Source organism: Ovis aries, chromosome 12 (assembly GCF_016772045.2).
Source record: "Ovis aries strain OAR_USU_Benz2616 breed Rambouillet chromosome 12, ARS-UI_Ramb_v3.0, whole genome shotgun sequence".
Taxonomy (NCBI): domain Eukaryota; kingdom Metazoa; phylum Chordata; class Mammalia; order Artiodactyla; family Bovidae; genus Ovis; species Ovis aries.
The window spans coordinates 70,140,114-70,157,499 of record NC_056065.1 but is presented as its reverse complement, the minus strand read 5'-3'; the positions used below and the strand labels follow the sequence as shown (position 1 = coordinate 70,157,499).

The 17,386-nt window shown below is 39.7% G+C and overlaps 1 protein-coding gene and 1 long non-coding RNA gene across 2 annotated transcripts in view; one reads left to right on the top strand and one right to left on the bottom strand.

Moving 5' to 3' along the window:
- FLVCR1 (FLVCR choline and heme transporter 1) overlaps positions 1-15,285 on the top strand; it is a 28,853-nt gene extending 13,568 nt beyond the window's left edge. Inside the window, exons 4-10 of the mRNA XM_027956296.2 lie at positions 4,661-4,728; positions 5,386-5,489; positions 7,133-7,243; positions 7,741-7,846; positions 8,064-8,175; positions 12,327-12,394; positions 12,567-15,285. Coding sequence (XP_027812097.2) covers positions 4,661-4,728; positions 5,386-5,489; positions 7,133-7,243; positions 7,741-7,846; positions 8,064-8,175; positions 12,327-12,394; positions 12,567-12,641 — 644 coding nt within the window. The 3' untranslated portion in view covers positions 12,642-15,285. The remainder of the gene's footprint in view (positions 1-4,660; positions 4,729-5,385; positions 5,490-7,132; positions 7,244-7,740; positions 7,847-8,063; positions 8,176-12,326; positions 12,395-12,566) is intronic.
- Positions 10,102-11,613, bottom strand: LOC121816053 (uncharacterized). The gene is made up of 2 exons (XR_006055511.1): positions 11,508-11,613; positions 10,102-10,429 (listed from the first exon to the last, which is right to left on the bottom strand). It is a non-coding gene; the product is annotated as an uncharacterized LOC121816053 (long non-coding RNA).
- Positions 15,286-17,386: the final 2,101 nt, after the last annotated feature.

The window sequence follows — 17,386 nt, the reverse complement described above, 5'->3', positions numbered from 1 at the left end:
CTGGAGTATTCTGTCAGAATCTCATCCTTCTGGATCTCCCAGCATAGCAGACAGATATTCTCCTAACACTGTAGCTTTGACTGTAGGCACCAACACATTTGTTCCAACTGTTTATTCTTTATTTCTTATATTAACACTGTTCATTAGCTAGTACCCCCTATTTCTCTCTTACTTGCCTTCAGATGTCACCGTGATTGTCTTTATATTTTCAGGTGTGGGGGGTGCACTAGAGGACAGTTCACCCAGAAGCTGAGGAGGAAGCATTTGACAGAGTACAGTACCCATAGGTTAAAGACTCTTAGCTATCTGTGAGAAAAATAAACTTTCTGAACCTGACAAAGTTTATCTACAAAAACCCTGTAGCAAACATCTTTCCAAAGACAGAAGCTCAGAAGCATTACCCTTGAGAATCAATAAGAAGTATCCCTTAGAACAAGGATGCTTATTGTCACCACTTCTGCTCAGCATCCAGCTGAAAGTCCTGGCAGGTCCAGTAATGCAGGAAAAATTAAAAGTACATGAATTGGAAAGAAAAAAGATGCTTTATTCACAGATAACATGGCTGTGTATATCAGAGGTCAGCAGACTGTCTTATGAGCCAAATCTGGCCATTGCCTCTTTTTATAAATAACATTTTATTTACTTACAGTTTTCTACTGTGGCTGCTTTTGCACTACGAGAGCAGCACCAAGTAGCCGCATCAGAGACTGTACGGCCTGCAAAGCTAAAAGCATTTACTGTCTGTCCTGTTACAGAAAATGTTTGCTAACCCATGGTCTAGAAACGAATGCAAGAGAACATACATTCTCTGTTAGAATTAACAATATTAAATACCTAACAATGTGAAAATATCAACTGCATGTCTATAAAAAGATGACTTTTTATAACAGTGGCCAGAAGTATAAGATGCCTGGGAATAAATCTACTCGGAAGAACTTCATGGAAATCAACTACGCTAGTGCTCACACTCAGTCACTCAGTCGTGTCCAACTCTGCGACCCCATGGACTATAGTCCGCCAGGCTCCTCCGTCCGTAGGCAAGAATCCTGGAGTGGGTTGCCATGCTCTCCTCCAGAGGATCTTCCCAGCCCAGGGATTGAACCTGAGTTTCCTACGTCTCCTGCATTGGCAGGTGGGTTCTTTACCAGTGAGCCACCTGGGAAGCCCCCAAATCAGCTATACTTAAAGAAGAACTTTATAAATTATAAAAACACTGAAAGATGTAAGTGAAGGACTAAATTAAGTGGAGGGATATACCATGTTTATGGAGGACTCAACATCGTGATAATGCCAGTTAACTGTACAGGACCACTGTGTTAACAAATGCCGGTTGTAGATTTGGGTTGATGGAAAGGTCAGACACATACAGAGGCTCTGGAAACTGAACAGAGTTTACTTGTTGAAGGAGTTAGCAAGAATGAGTTGGGAAACACTGTAGAGAGTTCAGATATTCCCGAGAACAGTTGGAGAAGCTTGTTGACTTGATGTTCATCGCCAAAGGGGTCATAATGTCCAAATGAGTAAGGGTCATATCCCACCTTTTAGAAGTGTACTTGGCTGCTCCACCCATGCCTAGTATTATGTAGAAAAGATGGGGGCAGACTTGCACAGGGGATAGTTTGGCTAGGCACCACACTCGTAGGACAGGCTTCCAGCGGCCAAAACTCAAGAAACCAAAAAGACTGAGAAACTTTTTTTTTTGGTGTTAGTGCTCTTTGGAGAAACTTACCATCACTTATATCCCAACTGTAGCTACTTGCTGTCTGAAACTCAGACAAGTGTCTCACTCTAGATTCAGGTAGCAATACTCGTTGCTATTGTAATTCTTTATCCAGACTCTGGCTGTCCTCACTGAGTCTGGAGGAGGAGTGAGACCACCACAGGGTACAGTGTGGTAGAGTACACTCAAACCTCCGCACAGGGCTCTTTTGCTTTCCTTGGCCTCCTCAGCCTAACCTGACTGGGTCTCTGTGTATTCCTGAACTCAATGGGAAGTGAGTAACAAAGGCTCGCTACCCAGGGGTTTCTGATAAGATCTCTGGACATAGCCTCATCTAGCAATCTCCAACTTAAAACAGGGTTTGTAATGGAACTTGGCTAATTGTAAGATTCCGGTGAAAGAAGTAAGGGCCAAGAGCAACAAAGATAGTTTTGATAAAGATTAAGGTGAGGAACTAATTCTCAGATATCAAGGTTTCTAGAGCTGTGGTAATGAGATGCCATGTATTAGTAAGGGATAGACTGTTAGTTAGACAGTCATTCACAAAGAGTTGGACACGACTGAGTGACTGAATTGAACTGAGACAGATCACTGGAACCCAATAGAGAACCCAGGGGCCTACCCCTGTTTATCAGTTGGCATAGGCTAGGTTAGTAATGAAACCCCACCAAAAAAAATCTTAATGGCCTACCATATCAAATGGCACAGCCTGCCGATGCCGCATGTCCACTGTGGACAGCAAATGACTCAGAGATCCAGGCTGATCTCAGAACATTCTTCCATGATTACTAAGAAAAGGAGAACCAGCACTTATGTTCGCTTTTATAGTCGTATGTCCATGCCACTAAGTGTCCATGCCTGCGAGAGGAAAAACTAGAATGTTTGCAAACAACAGAAGATCCCCTGGAGAAGGAAACGGCAATCCACTCCAGTATTCTTGCCTGGGAAATCCCATGGACAGAGGAGCCTGGCAGGCTATAGTCTATGGGCTGTAGGCTATAGTCATGGGGTCACAAAAGAGTCAGACGCAACTTAGCAACTGAAGAACAACAGCATGATGACTAGACTAGAACATTATGCATATATGAGAACTTGATATTTGTAGAAGAGAAACTACGCAGTGAATTGTCCCGGGACAATCGATTATCCATAGAGGAGACATAATGTGCAGTTAGAACATGAATTGTGGGTTAAAGACCAAAGGGTAAAAATCAGAACTTTAATTTTTGGTTTTTATATTTTTTGGCTGTGAGGGCTGGCAGGTGGGATCTTAGTTCCCTAAACCAGTTTCCAAACCCACTCCTGCAGTCAAAGTGCAGAGTCTGAAACCCAGGGAAGTCGCCAGAACTTTCATGTTTTAGAGGCAAATATAGGAAACCATCTTTATTATTATTAAAAGAATTTTCTGATACCAAAAAAAAAAGCCCTAAATTAAAAGACTGATAAATATGATTAAATTAAACTAACGATATTTTGTAGAAAGACATGACATAAACCATGAGAAAATGTCTGCAGTGCATGTAACCAACAAAGGCTTTGCACCTACAATAGAAAATTGACTCCTGCTAATTAGTATTAATAAGAAAAGAGCAAACTGTCCAGGAAAATCAGAGGCATTTACATGTTTGTGTGTGTATGTTGCTCATATATGATGCTCAGCCTTACTAGGAATCAAGGAAATGCAAATCAAAACCAGAGTGAGATACAATATCACACACATTTGAATTGGCAAAAAAAAATTTTTTTTTAAATCTGATGAAGACAAATTTATCGAGAACGTAGAGTAAAGGAACTCTTGGTAGTATAAACTGGTACAACCATTTTGAAGAGCAATTGGGCTATATCCAGAAAGTAGAAGTTTTACTAGATTTTTGCTTAGAGAAACCCTTATATACATAAGAACAAAAGCAATATTTATTGCAGTATTGTTTTAAATAGTGAAAAACTGGAAAAAGCCTTAAAGTACCTATTGACTTCGGACAAGAGATAGTTAAAGTGAAGTATATTGGCATGGTGGACTATTAGAAACCAGAGAAAACTGATGAGGTAGAACTAAAATATCCATGGATAAACCTCAAAACCATGATACTGAGTGATAAGAGCAGATTGCAGATGGACAATGCCATATTATTCATATAAAATTTAGATACAGGCAGAATAATTCTGTTGTTTATTGGTACACATATGTTGTAATATCTGCAGTGATAAATATGAAGGTCAGGGTAGGGATTACCTCTGAGGAAGAATAGGATTAAGGAAGATCTGAAAAAATGAATCTGAAGCAAAGATAGCAAAATGTTAACGTTTGTAAGAGAGTGATGAGTAAGGGTATTTGTTACAGTCTCTGTACTATTTTGTGTGCTTGAACTATTTAATAATAGAAAAATAATAAGCTTAAATTTCAGCTAGGTTAAGAGACTTAGACTTAAAGTGGTACAACATATATGAAGAAACTCCATTATTCAAACCTAGTCATATGCTTCCTGATAACCATCTGTTTTTAACTTTCCCTTCTAAAGTATTCTTTAATTGACATTGTCTTCCTAATTTCCTTGTGCGTCTTTGACACAGGGGCCAGATGGCTGCAACAGGGGTTCTGTCTTAATGCTTTAGCATTCATGAACTTGCCTAGGTGCTCAGGAAGCAATCAGTTGCTTGATTGCTATTACACAGTGTTATGCATGGGACTGTGATTTCTGGCCCGTATGTCTGAATCTAAATAATAGGAAATGATGTAATGACAGGATTCTACAATCGTCATCTCTCCGAAGTTTAGGTGTTAACATTGATCAGTCTACATCTTGAAAGGGAACAGTGAGAGGTCTCAATTTTTTCTGTCAACTAAGAAGACATTGTATTTTCACAATTGTCACAGAGTGCCCCATATCACTTTATAAGCTAGTACATGGCACATTGATAGTTTTCTCTTTATTATTGTAGGTATCATGACTGGAGCATTTTATTCAGTCTCAACATTATTAAATCAAATGATACTGACACATTATGAGGTAAGCTTCTGCCAGTACTGTGTTCCATGACTGGTCGAGAACTTTTCTTCAGCAATATAATTCCTGTGAACATGATCATAAGACTAAAGATGTATGACATTGTTGCTATAAAAGATTTTATACTTGTTTCAATTATGTTTAATTCAATTTATAAAACAAGTTAGAATGCAGAAGTCATTATAACAATACCTCTGTCTTTTTCTTTATTCTTTTTTAAAGGGATAGTGTGACTAGTTATATGAGACAAGACCAAAAAAATGTAAAAGAAACCAACACAAATATAAAGAAGTAAATATCCAGCCCTGATCTCTCTTTCCTTTTGAAAAGAGAAAGCAGTTATATGTAAAAGCTATCAGATTTTCTTTTCAGACACCTATAAATTACTTAAGAATTCTAACAAAAATCTTTGTTCTTCTAACCATGGAGGATCAAGAAAAATTTCCTTTTTGATTTCTCCCATATGTCAGGTTTTGTTTTGTTTTGTTTTGCTTTAATGTAGAATGTCCATTCACCCTAATACACGTACTGAATTCTTCATGTTATATTGTATGCTTAATTGTATCTGCTTATTTCCATTGACATGAGAAGGCATGGGAATGTGAAGGATCTTTCTGAATTTGAGGTGTCTGATCAACTTCTTTTGAAAAAAATTTTAAGGGAGAAGAAGTGAATGCTGGAAGAATTGGGCTAACACTAGTATTAGCTGGAATGGTGGGATCTATTCTTTGTGGCTTATGGCTGGATTATACCAAAACATACAAGTAAGTGAAGCAGGCAAATGTATGGTCTACAACCTAAGGTATTTTGGTTTTAAAGGAACCTTTACTTTTCATTCTAAGAAACTTAAAAAGTGTTTTTACTAAAAAACTTGCATTCTAGACACTCTTAGGTTCCCTTCCCTTCTGAATGCTTCAGTGCTCTCTCTGTTATCTTATTGGTCATGTTTATTCCAACTTGAGAATGTGGATACCTTATGAACTCTCCTCTCCTCTAATAGTACTCGATGTATACCACTCCAGAATAGATCAGTTCTATTCTAAAAGGAGCCCTTCCTGAGAAACATTTGACTTTTGATAGAGACTTTTACATTGCTATTTTCTCATGTTGTGAACTTAGAAACAAATAAAAAGTTTTTTCCTATCAAAAAATTATTGGTGAGCATAAGGCATTTTAATAAAAAGTTTTTGGCTAAAATGCCCTAAAACTGTAATAACGCTTGACTATAATACTGTAATAGATAATATGAAGATTCTATATTAACTGTGTATCTATATGGAACCAGAAAAATGCTAATACAAAAGAAAAAGTGAGTAATACCAACTGGGAGACTGAGAAAGGGGCTTTCCGAGGCAGCATCTTTTGCACTGGGCCTTAAAAGAACAGCTACATCTAAAAAAAAAGTAGAAGAAGAATAGCTGCATTTCTTAGTAGACAGAAATTTCTCATGCGTTTGGGAAAAATGAATGAATGGAACTGTGAATGAATGAAGTAATGGAACTGTGTCCTCTACACCTTTCAAGGCCTAAGATATATTTGCTATATCTGATATGTTTGATATTTGATATCATTATCTAAGCCCTTTCAAAGTACCTCTGATCTTAAAATGCTCCAAATAATTCTCACATGATTTAAAACAGCACTTACTGGGGCTTCATTGTAATGGAATGGTAGCTTAGAATGAAACCCATTAAATTTGTAGATGAAGAGAGTATGTGTAAAGGATTTATATTTATCAGTAGTCTTTGGTCCGTCTTATAATTAGGAAGTGGATCGGCATACAGATGTTCTTTGTTGCCCTGGCTTTCTTCTCAGGGTAACTGCCGTTCATTCCCCAAGCTCTTCTCATTTGCATCACTCTTAGCCAAGAACCGTGGGAAGCAATACTTGATCCCTGTCCTTAGGACCTTTGCAGTCTGATTGGGAAAAATTAAGGTGTTCATGCATGTAAAGTTCAATAATCATATAACAGACTAAAATAGATGTCAAGTGTCAATCATGTACATAGAAAATGATCAGGGAGTTTGAAAAAAAAAAGGAGAATCTTGTAAGCTGCAGTGGTTAGGAAAAGTATTATGGAAGAGGCAGAATTTGATCTGAATCTTGAAATACAGATAGGGAACCGTCTGTATCCCATTTGGTGCCATAAAAATGATTTTTATCCTTATGGGTATTCCTTTGTTTGAGCATTGGACTTTTGTTGTCAGCTGCAAACTGAAACTTTTGAAACTTCAATTTAGTCTTTCAAGTCCATGCCTGGTGGAACCATTTTCCATAGATAAGAAAGGGTAAGTCTTGAAATCTGAAAAATTTATTACCGTATGGACAGAGCAGAATTAGCCGCATGACTTTTATGTGCCTAAGAAAATCTGACAGAACACTAACAATTCTGTTGTTTTTGTTTTAGACATACTACTCTGACTGTTTACATTCTGTCTTTTGTTGGAATGGTTATCTTTACTTTCACACTGAACCTTGGACACATTATCATCGTGTTCGTCACTGGAGGGTTGCTTGGGTAAGCATCGCACGTGTTAAAAGGAATGATAGTGTGCTGTTAGAATTCTGAAGTATTACTGCTGTGGCTTTCATTTTTTAGATTTCATCCAAAAGTCCTTTAATATTTTAAACTTTAAAAAAGATCCCTCTTGTGCACACAAATGTGTAATTCAGAATTATTTTCTGCGATGCTGTAGGTGAAAAATGGATGAGCCTTACTTAACCTGAAGTCTCTTTGCTTGGCTGGAAAGACAGCTGACTTAGAAAACTAGGAGTATATTTTTCTCTGGAAAGAAGTTAGAAATTGTTTTGCTTCCTAGTTCACGGTTTTTCTTCGCAGTTCCCCTGTCCTCGGGTTACTTGGTGAATCGTAATAGTGCCTTCCTTTCACACACCAACCTCAGAGCTTTCGCTTATTTGATAATGTAGCAAGTCTGAGAAGTAAAGCAGTTGCATCGACAGGTGATATCGTCCTTCCAGTGATTTCTTCTGTGATTTTGAATTTATTTCCTGTAGTTTCTTCATGACTGGTTACCTCCCACTGGGCTTCGAATTTGCTGTTGAAATCACTTACCCTGAGTCTGAAGGGACGTCATCTGGTCTTCTTAATGCCGCCGCACAGGTGAACCTCTGATTTCTCTTAAATCTGAGACCGTTAGTTTACCAAATATTCTAATGAATAATGAATTTGGCTGTAGCTTTTGTTTTTAAAAATTCCACCTTTCAATGCATGTTTCTAGAAGCCAAATCATATGAATAAAATAGTTAAGTTCTGAGGGAAATACTGTAATTGCTTTTAAAAGCAATCTTAATAAAATATTTCTCTTATTTTATTTTAGATATTTGGAATCTTATTCACATTGGCTCAAGGAAAGCTTACATTAGCATATGGTCCTAGAACAGGGAACATTTTCCTCTGTGTCTGGATGTTTGTAGGCGTCATTTTAACAGGTAAAGTAGGGTGTATGCCTGCTGGAAGTACTAGTGCCACACTGTCTTTGTATATTTAATTTCCATTTCTGTTGCTTCTCAAGGATATTGTTTGCCTTCAGGAATATGAATCTGTGGATTCATTTTTGAGGTTTCAAATTCAATACAGTTACCATGCTTGGAAAACAAAACCGTTGTAACAAGTGTTAGTAAAGACTTGGAATGGACAGAACTGGCCTCAGGTTCAGATTCTGCAGCTCGTTAGCTGTGTGACTTTAGACAAGTTACTCAACCTCTCTCATTCTCCTTTGCTCATTTATATTAACAGGATATTAAAAGCCTGCTTTTAGGGCTTTCTATGAGGACTAACTGAGATGGTTGATGAGAAGCTCCTGGCAGGGCCTGGCACCTACGGCCTGTCGGATCACGCAGGCTGCTATCTCAGCCCAGTCTCCCTGGGCTCAGCCCCACCTCCCCACACGTGCTCCCCCTGGGGTCCACCCCTGGTTGGGGAACTAAGGTTTGACAAGCCAAGGGGCGTGGCCCAAAGAAACAGAAGCGAGATTAATACCCAGTAGTGCTTCCAGGCCCGTGTTGGCCTCTACTGTTATTTTACGTTGTTAGTTTCTTTCTGCATTCCTTGTCTACATGAGAGACAGAAGCCATGGAGACTCAGAGAGGGTTTTTTTTTTTTTTCTTTTGATCTGCTATAACTTTTGGGGGCTTCCCTGGTGGCTCAGAGGTTAAAGCCTCTGCCTGCAATGCGGGAGGCCTGGGTTCGATCCCTGGGTTGGGAAGATCCCCTGGAGAAGGAAATGGCAACCCACTCTAGTATTCTTGCCTGGAGAATCCCATAGACAGAGGAGCCTGGTGGGCTACAGTCCACGGGCTCGAAAAGAGTTGGACACGACTGAGCGACTTCACTCACTCACTCTGCTATAACTTAATTCAAGGATAGAATCTAACAGAAAGATGGGAATCAAGGCTTCTTTTTATATTTGTTGAACACCTGGTCATCCTTTTTGAAACCCCCAGAATGAGCTCTTAGCAGTGATAAGCACTTACTTTGGGAATATACAGCCACTTAAGGTCACTGTCGTTTATCCATTACACTCAGAGGGACTGAGTGCACTGTTTCCTCATAGGAAAAATCCTGCCAAGGAAGCGTTTCCCCCCATTCTCTTCAGTTAGTGAAATGAAACACATAAAACTGAATGTTTTGTGACTGAACGTATGTAATGTAGTACATAAACTGCCTTAACTACTGATCTGTCATAAGTAATTCCATATTGCTTCTTAGTTTCCAGGAGAGTAGCACATAGGCATCAAATAGAGTGTTACTGTTGCACCAAAAAGGAACAGTTTTGTGCTCTCTATTCTCTTTATCTTATGGTAAGATTCATAAATGTTAATTCAAACAGGTCAAGTACAGAAAGTTAAGAAGTATAAAAAAAAGATCTTTAAAATCAGTTTTACATTGACAGTTTTATCATTTAAAAACGCTAATTAATGTTTCTCATGTGTTGAGTGTTTTACTAGAGGGAGTATGATGGATTTGTATCCAGTAGTCATTTGTACAGACAGAGGAAAGAGGGCTGAGAGATTGCTGAGGTGTGCTGAAGGTGATACCTTTTCTTTTTTACATTTTTTTCCTGAGATTTGTTGGCAGGTCTTATTTTAACAGAAGAATTACCATTTAAATGCAGTGCATTCTGCTTTTCTAGGGTTGATTGTTCTCTGTGAAGCAGTGTGCATACATAACCACTCCTTAGCCCATTTATGCACATTGAAATAAAATGTTTCTAAACACGTCATAGTGTTTCTCAATCCTTTGGTTAATATTAATAGTAGAGAGTTTACCCCTGTAAAAAAATAAAATGAGTAGCATCTTTGATATAGTGGACTTGTAGAACAGTGTCAGGCAGACCAATTGATGTCAATCACTGGTGCAGTTTAGAGAGTGATTTATTTATTTATTTTTGGCTGCACCAAATCTTCATTGCTGTGCACAGGCTTTCTCTAGTTGTAGCAAACTGGGGGCAACTCTGTGTTGTGGTGTGCGAGCTTCTCGTTGTGGTGGCTTCTCGTTGCAGAGCATGGGCTCTAGGGTACGCAGGCTTCAGTGGTTGCGGCGCGTAGCTTAGTAGTTCCGGTGCCTAGCTCGGCAGTTGCATCTCATGGGCTCTGGAGCACAGGCTTGGTAGTCGTGGTGCATGGGCTTAGTTGCTCTGCAGCATGTAACATCCTCCCAAATCAGGGATGGAATCCATGTCTCCTGCATTGACAGGCGGATTCTTACCCACTGGACCACCAGGGAAGCCCAAGAGGAGGTTTTAATATCAAGCTGCTTGAAATTGGGAGCTCATTACATCACCAGTTTCTTTAAAATCATTTAAATGCAGTCAGAAAGGCCATTTTACATATATCCAAGTATGTTTGTGTAAATAATCTGAATTTCTAAAATGTTGCTATCAGTAACAATTCTAAGGGGTAGTGTGAATTTCTAAAGAAGCAGTAGTCTAACTTTTAAGACTGATTTTACTTTTACCTTTCATTTCGACTTTGCTTTATGACCAATTAGATTATTTAACTACCCACCAATTTGTCCCTTTTCTTATTTTACACTCTTTGTGTAGTCTATGGCTTTAACTGCCACATTAACACTAGTAACTTTCAAAACTGTACCTCCAGACCCTGATCTCTTTTACATTTCAGACCAATATGTCTAATCATATATTTATCCTTGGACCTGAATGTCCCATGGGATTTTATACTCGACCTTACCATCTGGTAAGAACAGAACTTACCATCTTCCCACCACACCTATCCTTTTTGTATTTTCAGTTTCAATAAGTAGGACCAGAGAAAGTGAAAGTGTTAGTCACTGTCATGTCTGATTCTTTGTGACCCCATGGACTGTAGCCTATACCAGGCTTCTCTGTTCATGGGATTCTCCAGGCAGGAATACTGGAGTGGGTTGCCATTCCCTTCTCCAGGGGATCTTTCCCACCCAAGAATCGAACCTGGGTCTCCAGCCTTGGCAGACAGATTCTTCACAGTCTGAGCTACCAGGAAAGCCACTGTTCATTCAGTAGCCCAAGCAAGTCGCCCGCTTCCCCCTTCCCAACCCCCATGTTTCGTATCCTTTCAAACCGCTGAGGCTTACCGGTTCGATTCTAAACGATGTCTGGATTCTGTCCCTGTGTCACCATTTCTCACATGTTCAGGCCTTACCAGCTCCAGCAGGATGAAAGCCTCTTGACCGGCTTTGCTGCCTCTAGCCTTGTTGCCGATCACACCCCACCACACACACACACATAGCTGCCAGACTGAGCTCCTCCCCAGTCACTCACAGTGTCCCCCGTCTCCCTCTTGGACGTGATGCTCCATCCATCGCAGACCACCACGGGCGCCGAGAGTAGACTCCACTCTTCCCGTCCTGATCTCTTGGCGTGTACTGGCTTCCGCATGCCTGGAATGCCTTCCGCTCTCCTCTTATCTGCTTGACAAGTTCCCACTTATTTTTTCAAGCTTCAGTTCAAATGTGTCTCCTCTGATAAGCCTTTCCTTATTTCCTTCGGCTGCCACAGACATTTTCTCCATGCTACCACTGTATCCTGCCCCTGCCTGCATTACTGGGGTTGTTACACAATGTTAAAATTGTTTGCATGTCAGTGTTTCCCATAGATTGTTGTTGTTTAGTCACCCAGTTGTATCTGACTTGTTTCAACCCCATGGACTGTAGCCCACCAGGGTCTGCTGTCATGAGATTTCCCAGGCAAGAATACCCGAATGGGTGCCATCCCCTTCTCCAGGGGATCTTTCCGACCCAGTGATCAAACCCATGTCTCCTGATTGTAGGCAGATTCTTTACCATCTGAGCCACCAGAGAAGCCCTTCCCTAGACTAGAGGATCCTTTAGGGAAAGAACTGCACTTTTCATCTTTGTGTCTTAGTTCTTAGCATCCTGTATTTATTCACTAATAAATGACTTGCTAATTAAGGTAATGACTTAGGTAGTGTTCTTTTTTCAGGCTACAAGAATGTTATGGGATATTATGGTACTATAGTGTGCTACATTTGACAATATCAAAAAAAATTTTACACTGCTTAGAAAAAAGTATATTTATACATACTCTGTGGTAACTTCATTGTTCCTTCTCTGTTTGCAGCATTAATCAAGTCCGATCTGAAAAGACACAATATAAATAAAGGAATTACAAATGGCGATATTAAAGCTGTAAGTAGTGAATATTTTTATGATTATACTGTTGAGAAATGTGCATAGAGTAAGTGTAAATCCATCTATGTAATCAGCTTGTTGTTTAATTCCTGAGTCAACTGTGGATCTGTCATGATGACATACGCCAGATACGTAATGTAAATTTTTTATCTTCTTATTCTTTCTACAGATACCAGTTGATAGCCCCACAGATCAAGAGTCAAAAACTATCCTGATGTCCAAACAGTCAGAGTCAGCAATTTGATGTGAAAGGAAAAGTAACATCATGTGATAATTGAGTAGTAAAGCCTGATTTATAGGTTATGGAGAATGGACACTTACTTGAAAATTATTATGTGACTCCTAAATGCAGTTACTGTCTTTATTTAATTGTTAATTTAAAGTACTTTTGCTGACATTTTAACATAGAAAGTAGAAGCTTAGAAGGCTTTCTAAAATGATAATATGGAGGTCCATGCCCTTCAAATTGCATAGGAGTACATGCAATTTGTTTATTTAAATATGCTATCCAGTGGAACCAAGTGAACAGTATATTCCTAATTATCTCCGTTTCCATCCCTGATAGCTCAGTTGGTAAAGAATCCACCTGCAATGTAGGAGACCCCGGTTTGATTCCTGATCAGGAAGATCCGCTGGAGAAGGGACAGGCTACCCACTCCAGTATCTTTGGGCTTCCCTTGTGGCTCAGCTGGTAAAGAATCTACCTGCAATGCGGGAGACCTGGGTTTGGTCCCTGGGTTTGGAAGATGCCCTGGAGAAGGGAAAGCCTACCCACTCCAGTGCTCTGGCCTGGAGAATCCCATGGACTGTCCATGGAGTCGCAAAGAGTCAGACACGACTGAGCGACTTTCACTTCACTTCACTTGGCGTTGTTCACACCACTATCTAAGCCCCTCAGTGTGAAAACAGTATACCAGTACGATACTTTCAACCCACCAGATGACACTATTGGATGAGACTTTGAGATGACCTCTATGATTTTCCCCATTTCTTACCATTCTCATTAGAAACTGCTTTGTAACAGGTACTGTCTGTGGCCATAAAAACCCTTCCGTGTGTAGACGGATCTCATACCTTTGGTCTTAGGCTTCTATTCTTGTTAAGCGAAGAAGCCCAGACACAGACTCGTCACCCTGAGTTCGTCTCTGTGCTGCCTTCCTGGTCATTGTAAGCAAGCTAACACTATATTCACTATGTTTTTTCCTCCAACTTGAAATTGAGTAGTTTTGTATCCATTGCCGTTTTTCCTTTGTTTCCCCCTTTAGTGTATAGCTTTCCACTACGAACGTTTCACCCTGTGTTTCCTGGGCTTTTTCACGGTGTCTTGTATCACACCTTAGACTTTGGCCTTGACGATTCCTGAGATAAGGAAATCTCTAATAACTTCAGGGAGACCTGGTGTTCCCCATTAGGGGAGGCCTCTTGAAATGCTGTCTGTTCGATTCTACAACATGGTTTCTTCAGACCATTCTCCTCCGAGGAGTCCTGTGCCCACGTCTGTGCTGCCTCAGTGCGCTGGGCACGTGGACTCCTTTCTTCACCACAAAATGTGCACAGGCTCCGACCTGCTGGAACAGCCTGCTGTTTTCTGTGCTCAGGGTAAGGAAAATAGGACCAAATGCGTTTCCACAGTGCCTACCACTGCATTTTGTTTACAGTGAGAATCTCAATGTTGTTCACGTCCTGGCTCTCCAAGCTGATAGGGAACATCTTTAGGGTAATGACATTGAAACAGCCATGATATTACGTCCACATAAACACAAAAAGCCAATCAGGTGTTCCCTTGAATACCCTTGAAGTGAATTAGCAATTCTGATTTGGGCGCGCTATGTGCATTGCTTAATATTAAAATTATAGCAATCTCCATAACCAAACGACAGTAAATGATGTGGAATCTTACCCTGGAGAACTTGTTATCGGAAGAACTTAGCTGGGAATCAGGAACTTCAGGTCTGTATCCTGGTGGATCTGTTTCTAGCTTCCCTGTAAATCTCCAGGCAGCATTTTCCTCATCTGTATATAATGAATGTAAAATCTGATCTCAAAGATCATTTTTTGAATCTTAAATGCACTCATCAGGGGATAGACCAAATCATTGTAGCACAGGAACTTAAATCTAGCTGGAGGAAAATTCCCTGGACAATTGAATAAACAACTGTGGTTGTTACCTTGTAGATACAGGGAATTTAAAGTCTGTTTTCAGCCTTTTTGTTCAGTTGGTGATAGCTCAGGCAGACGATGCTGTATCACTAACTTCCTCAGATAATCACATCACAGATTTTATGGCCAAAAATATATTTTAAGGTCCCTCCTTTAAATGATTGTTTTTATTTTTAAACTGTCAATGTTGTTTCAAATAATCATGTCCTTGTCAAGTTCCTGAGGTTTTGAACAAATTACAGGTAAAAGTTGGAATATTTTATTCCTGAAAAGTGTATATACATATATGTCATGTGTATTTGTCCTAGTTGATTAGAAAAAGAATGAAATACTATGGGGCAGAACACAAAATGAATTGATAAGTTTTTTGTATTTTTAGTTAAATTTGTAATATGTCAAACAAGAATATCATATGATTCTATGTTGTGTCTTTGAAAAATGGACTTGGGTAACTCGTGTACATTTTAATTGAGTGATTTGAGAAACTGGATGCTTTCAAAAGTATTTTGAAATGTTGCAAATATAGCTTTTGCCTTTTGTGAATGTTGGAGAAATATCTTTTAAAATGTGTTTTAAAAATATGTGTAAACTAATAGAGTATTGCCAGAAGAATGCCTGTCTGTCTTAAGTCATTTTTTATGTTCTAATTTCTGCTCTTTGTACTATTTAGCTATATGCTTGTTCTTCAGTATTTCAGACCTCAGATAAATTTATTTTTTTAATGTTAATTTTGTATGGCATTTTTTAAAAAATTCTGATACTTCAGTACACTTGGGGAATAGGAAAAGAGTTGTAAGATTTCAGAATGAGCCAAGAGAGAAGTGGTTTGTGGATTACCAGGTAACAGATCTCACCAGGGTCAGGGTCAGGGTCAGGGTCGGAACCACAGCGGAGCCAGGGCTCAGTCTCCCTGCCTTGCTTTGGTGTCTGCCTCTCCCTGGCCAGTCTGGTGGCCCCGCCGTGAGCCATCGTGCACACTCCACCTAAGCTCCAGACTGTTCTCTGCCTTTTTTATCCTGCTAGCGTGTGCCTGTGTGAGACCTTATACCTAGAATATGTGTCATTGTTCCTAAAGGCCTTGTTGCTTAATAAAAACAATTTACAGGTTTCTTCACTGAAAATACATGTTCATGGTTCATAACATTAAGTGAGATAATACATGAAGTGAAAGTGAAGTCGCTCAGTCGTGCCCGACTCTTCACGACCCCATGGACTGCAGCCTACCAGGCTCCTCTGTCCATGGGATTCTCCAGGCAAGAGTACTGGAGAGGGGTGCCATTACCTTCTCCAGGGGATATTCCCAACCCAGGGATTGAACCCAGGTCTCCCGCATTGTAGACAGATGCTTTACCATCTGAGCCACCAGCATTTAGAATTAAGGTTGATACAGTCAACACTCAAAAAGTTGGGTATTATTTTAATGTATTAATGACTGGTAACTAGCAGCAATCACTACTTACATGTGTTTAGATTTGAAGAGAGGCATTCAGGTGACTTAAAAGAATACCAGTGAGGGAACTCTGAGGTCCTGTGGAGGGTCAACAGAGAAGATAATTGGGGAGCAGGGCAGTGGAGCCTGTTCTATTGAAATCAGACCAGGCACAGGGCTGCCCATTCCAAATCCTCCCAAAACTAGTCTTATGTTCTAATAAATAGGTTACTATCTGTTAAGGAAATTGTAATGAAGACTAGAAGCCAGATAAAATATTAATCTACAGCAGAGACTCCCAAAGTTTTTATTTTTTAATTTTTTAATTGTTTGGCTGTGATGGGTCTTAGACGCGGCATGTGGGATCCTGTTCCCGGACCAGGGCTTGAACCTGAGTTCCCTGCATTGGGAGTGTAGCGACTTAGCCACTGGACCACCGGGGAAGTCCCTCCCTAAGGTTTTGATCTCAGAATTCTTACACAGTTAAAAATCCTTGAGGATCCCAAAGAACTTCTGTTTTGTGAGTTATATGTCAACGTGAATCATATTAAAAACAAAACCAAAACTGTTCATTTAAAAATAACTATAAAAATAAAAATTTAAAAAAAAAAAAAAAAGTATTTCACCAGCAGAAGAATCTGGGGCTTTGCAATCACAGAGCTCCCCAGGGCCACTCTCATCTTCTGTCTCCCACAGAGGATCTCTGCCTTCCGTAGTTACCAATCTGGAGCCTCAGAAATCATTCCTCCAGCCTGGAAGCCAGAAACAGGAGGAGGGGGCTGGACAGTGGGAAGGGCAGAGAGGATGGAGTAGACGGCAACAGGTTCTGAGGGCACGCTGAAGGAGGCCCACTGCATGGGTCCCACATATTTCTAGACATTCTTGCTCTAAAGGAGTTCTCTAATTGAATCTTCTTCTTGCTCTGGGTGTCAGTAAATACCATTCTTTCTGGCTGAACTGAACTGCCCCTAACTCAACTTTCACATCCTCAGAAAGTTTCTCCTGCCCTATCCATTAGGTTAAACCCTCTTGATATGCACTTTCACAGAATGTATCACAATTCCTGCTCTTTATAAGAATGTAAACAGTTATTTATGAGAATGTAAATATTTTTTATAAGAATGTTCATAGCAGCAGTATTTGGCCCAAACCTGGAAGGTACTCAGGTACATCTTTGGGAGAGTGGATAAACTGTGGTATACTCATAGGATGGAATACAGCAAAAAGAATTAACAAACTATTGCCACTATAAGGAGTGATAAAAAAAAAAAAAAACTATATCGACATAAATTTCATTATTATGAAAATAACTTTTCTAAAACAAAGGAAGTGAGACAAGTGACTCTAAAGAATACAAAACTCTCTAATGTCTAGTGTTATAGAAGATAGCTGGATTCTTA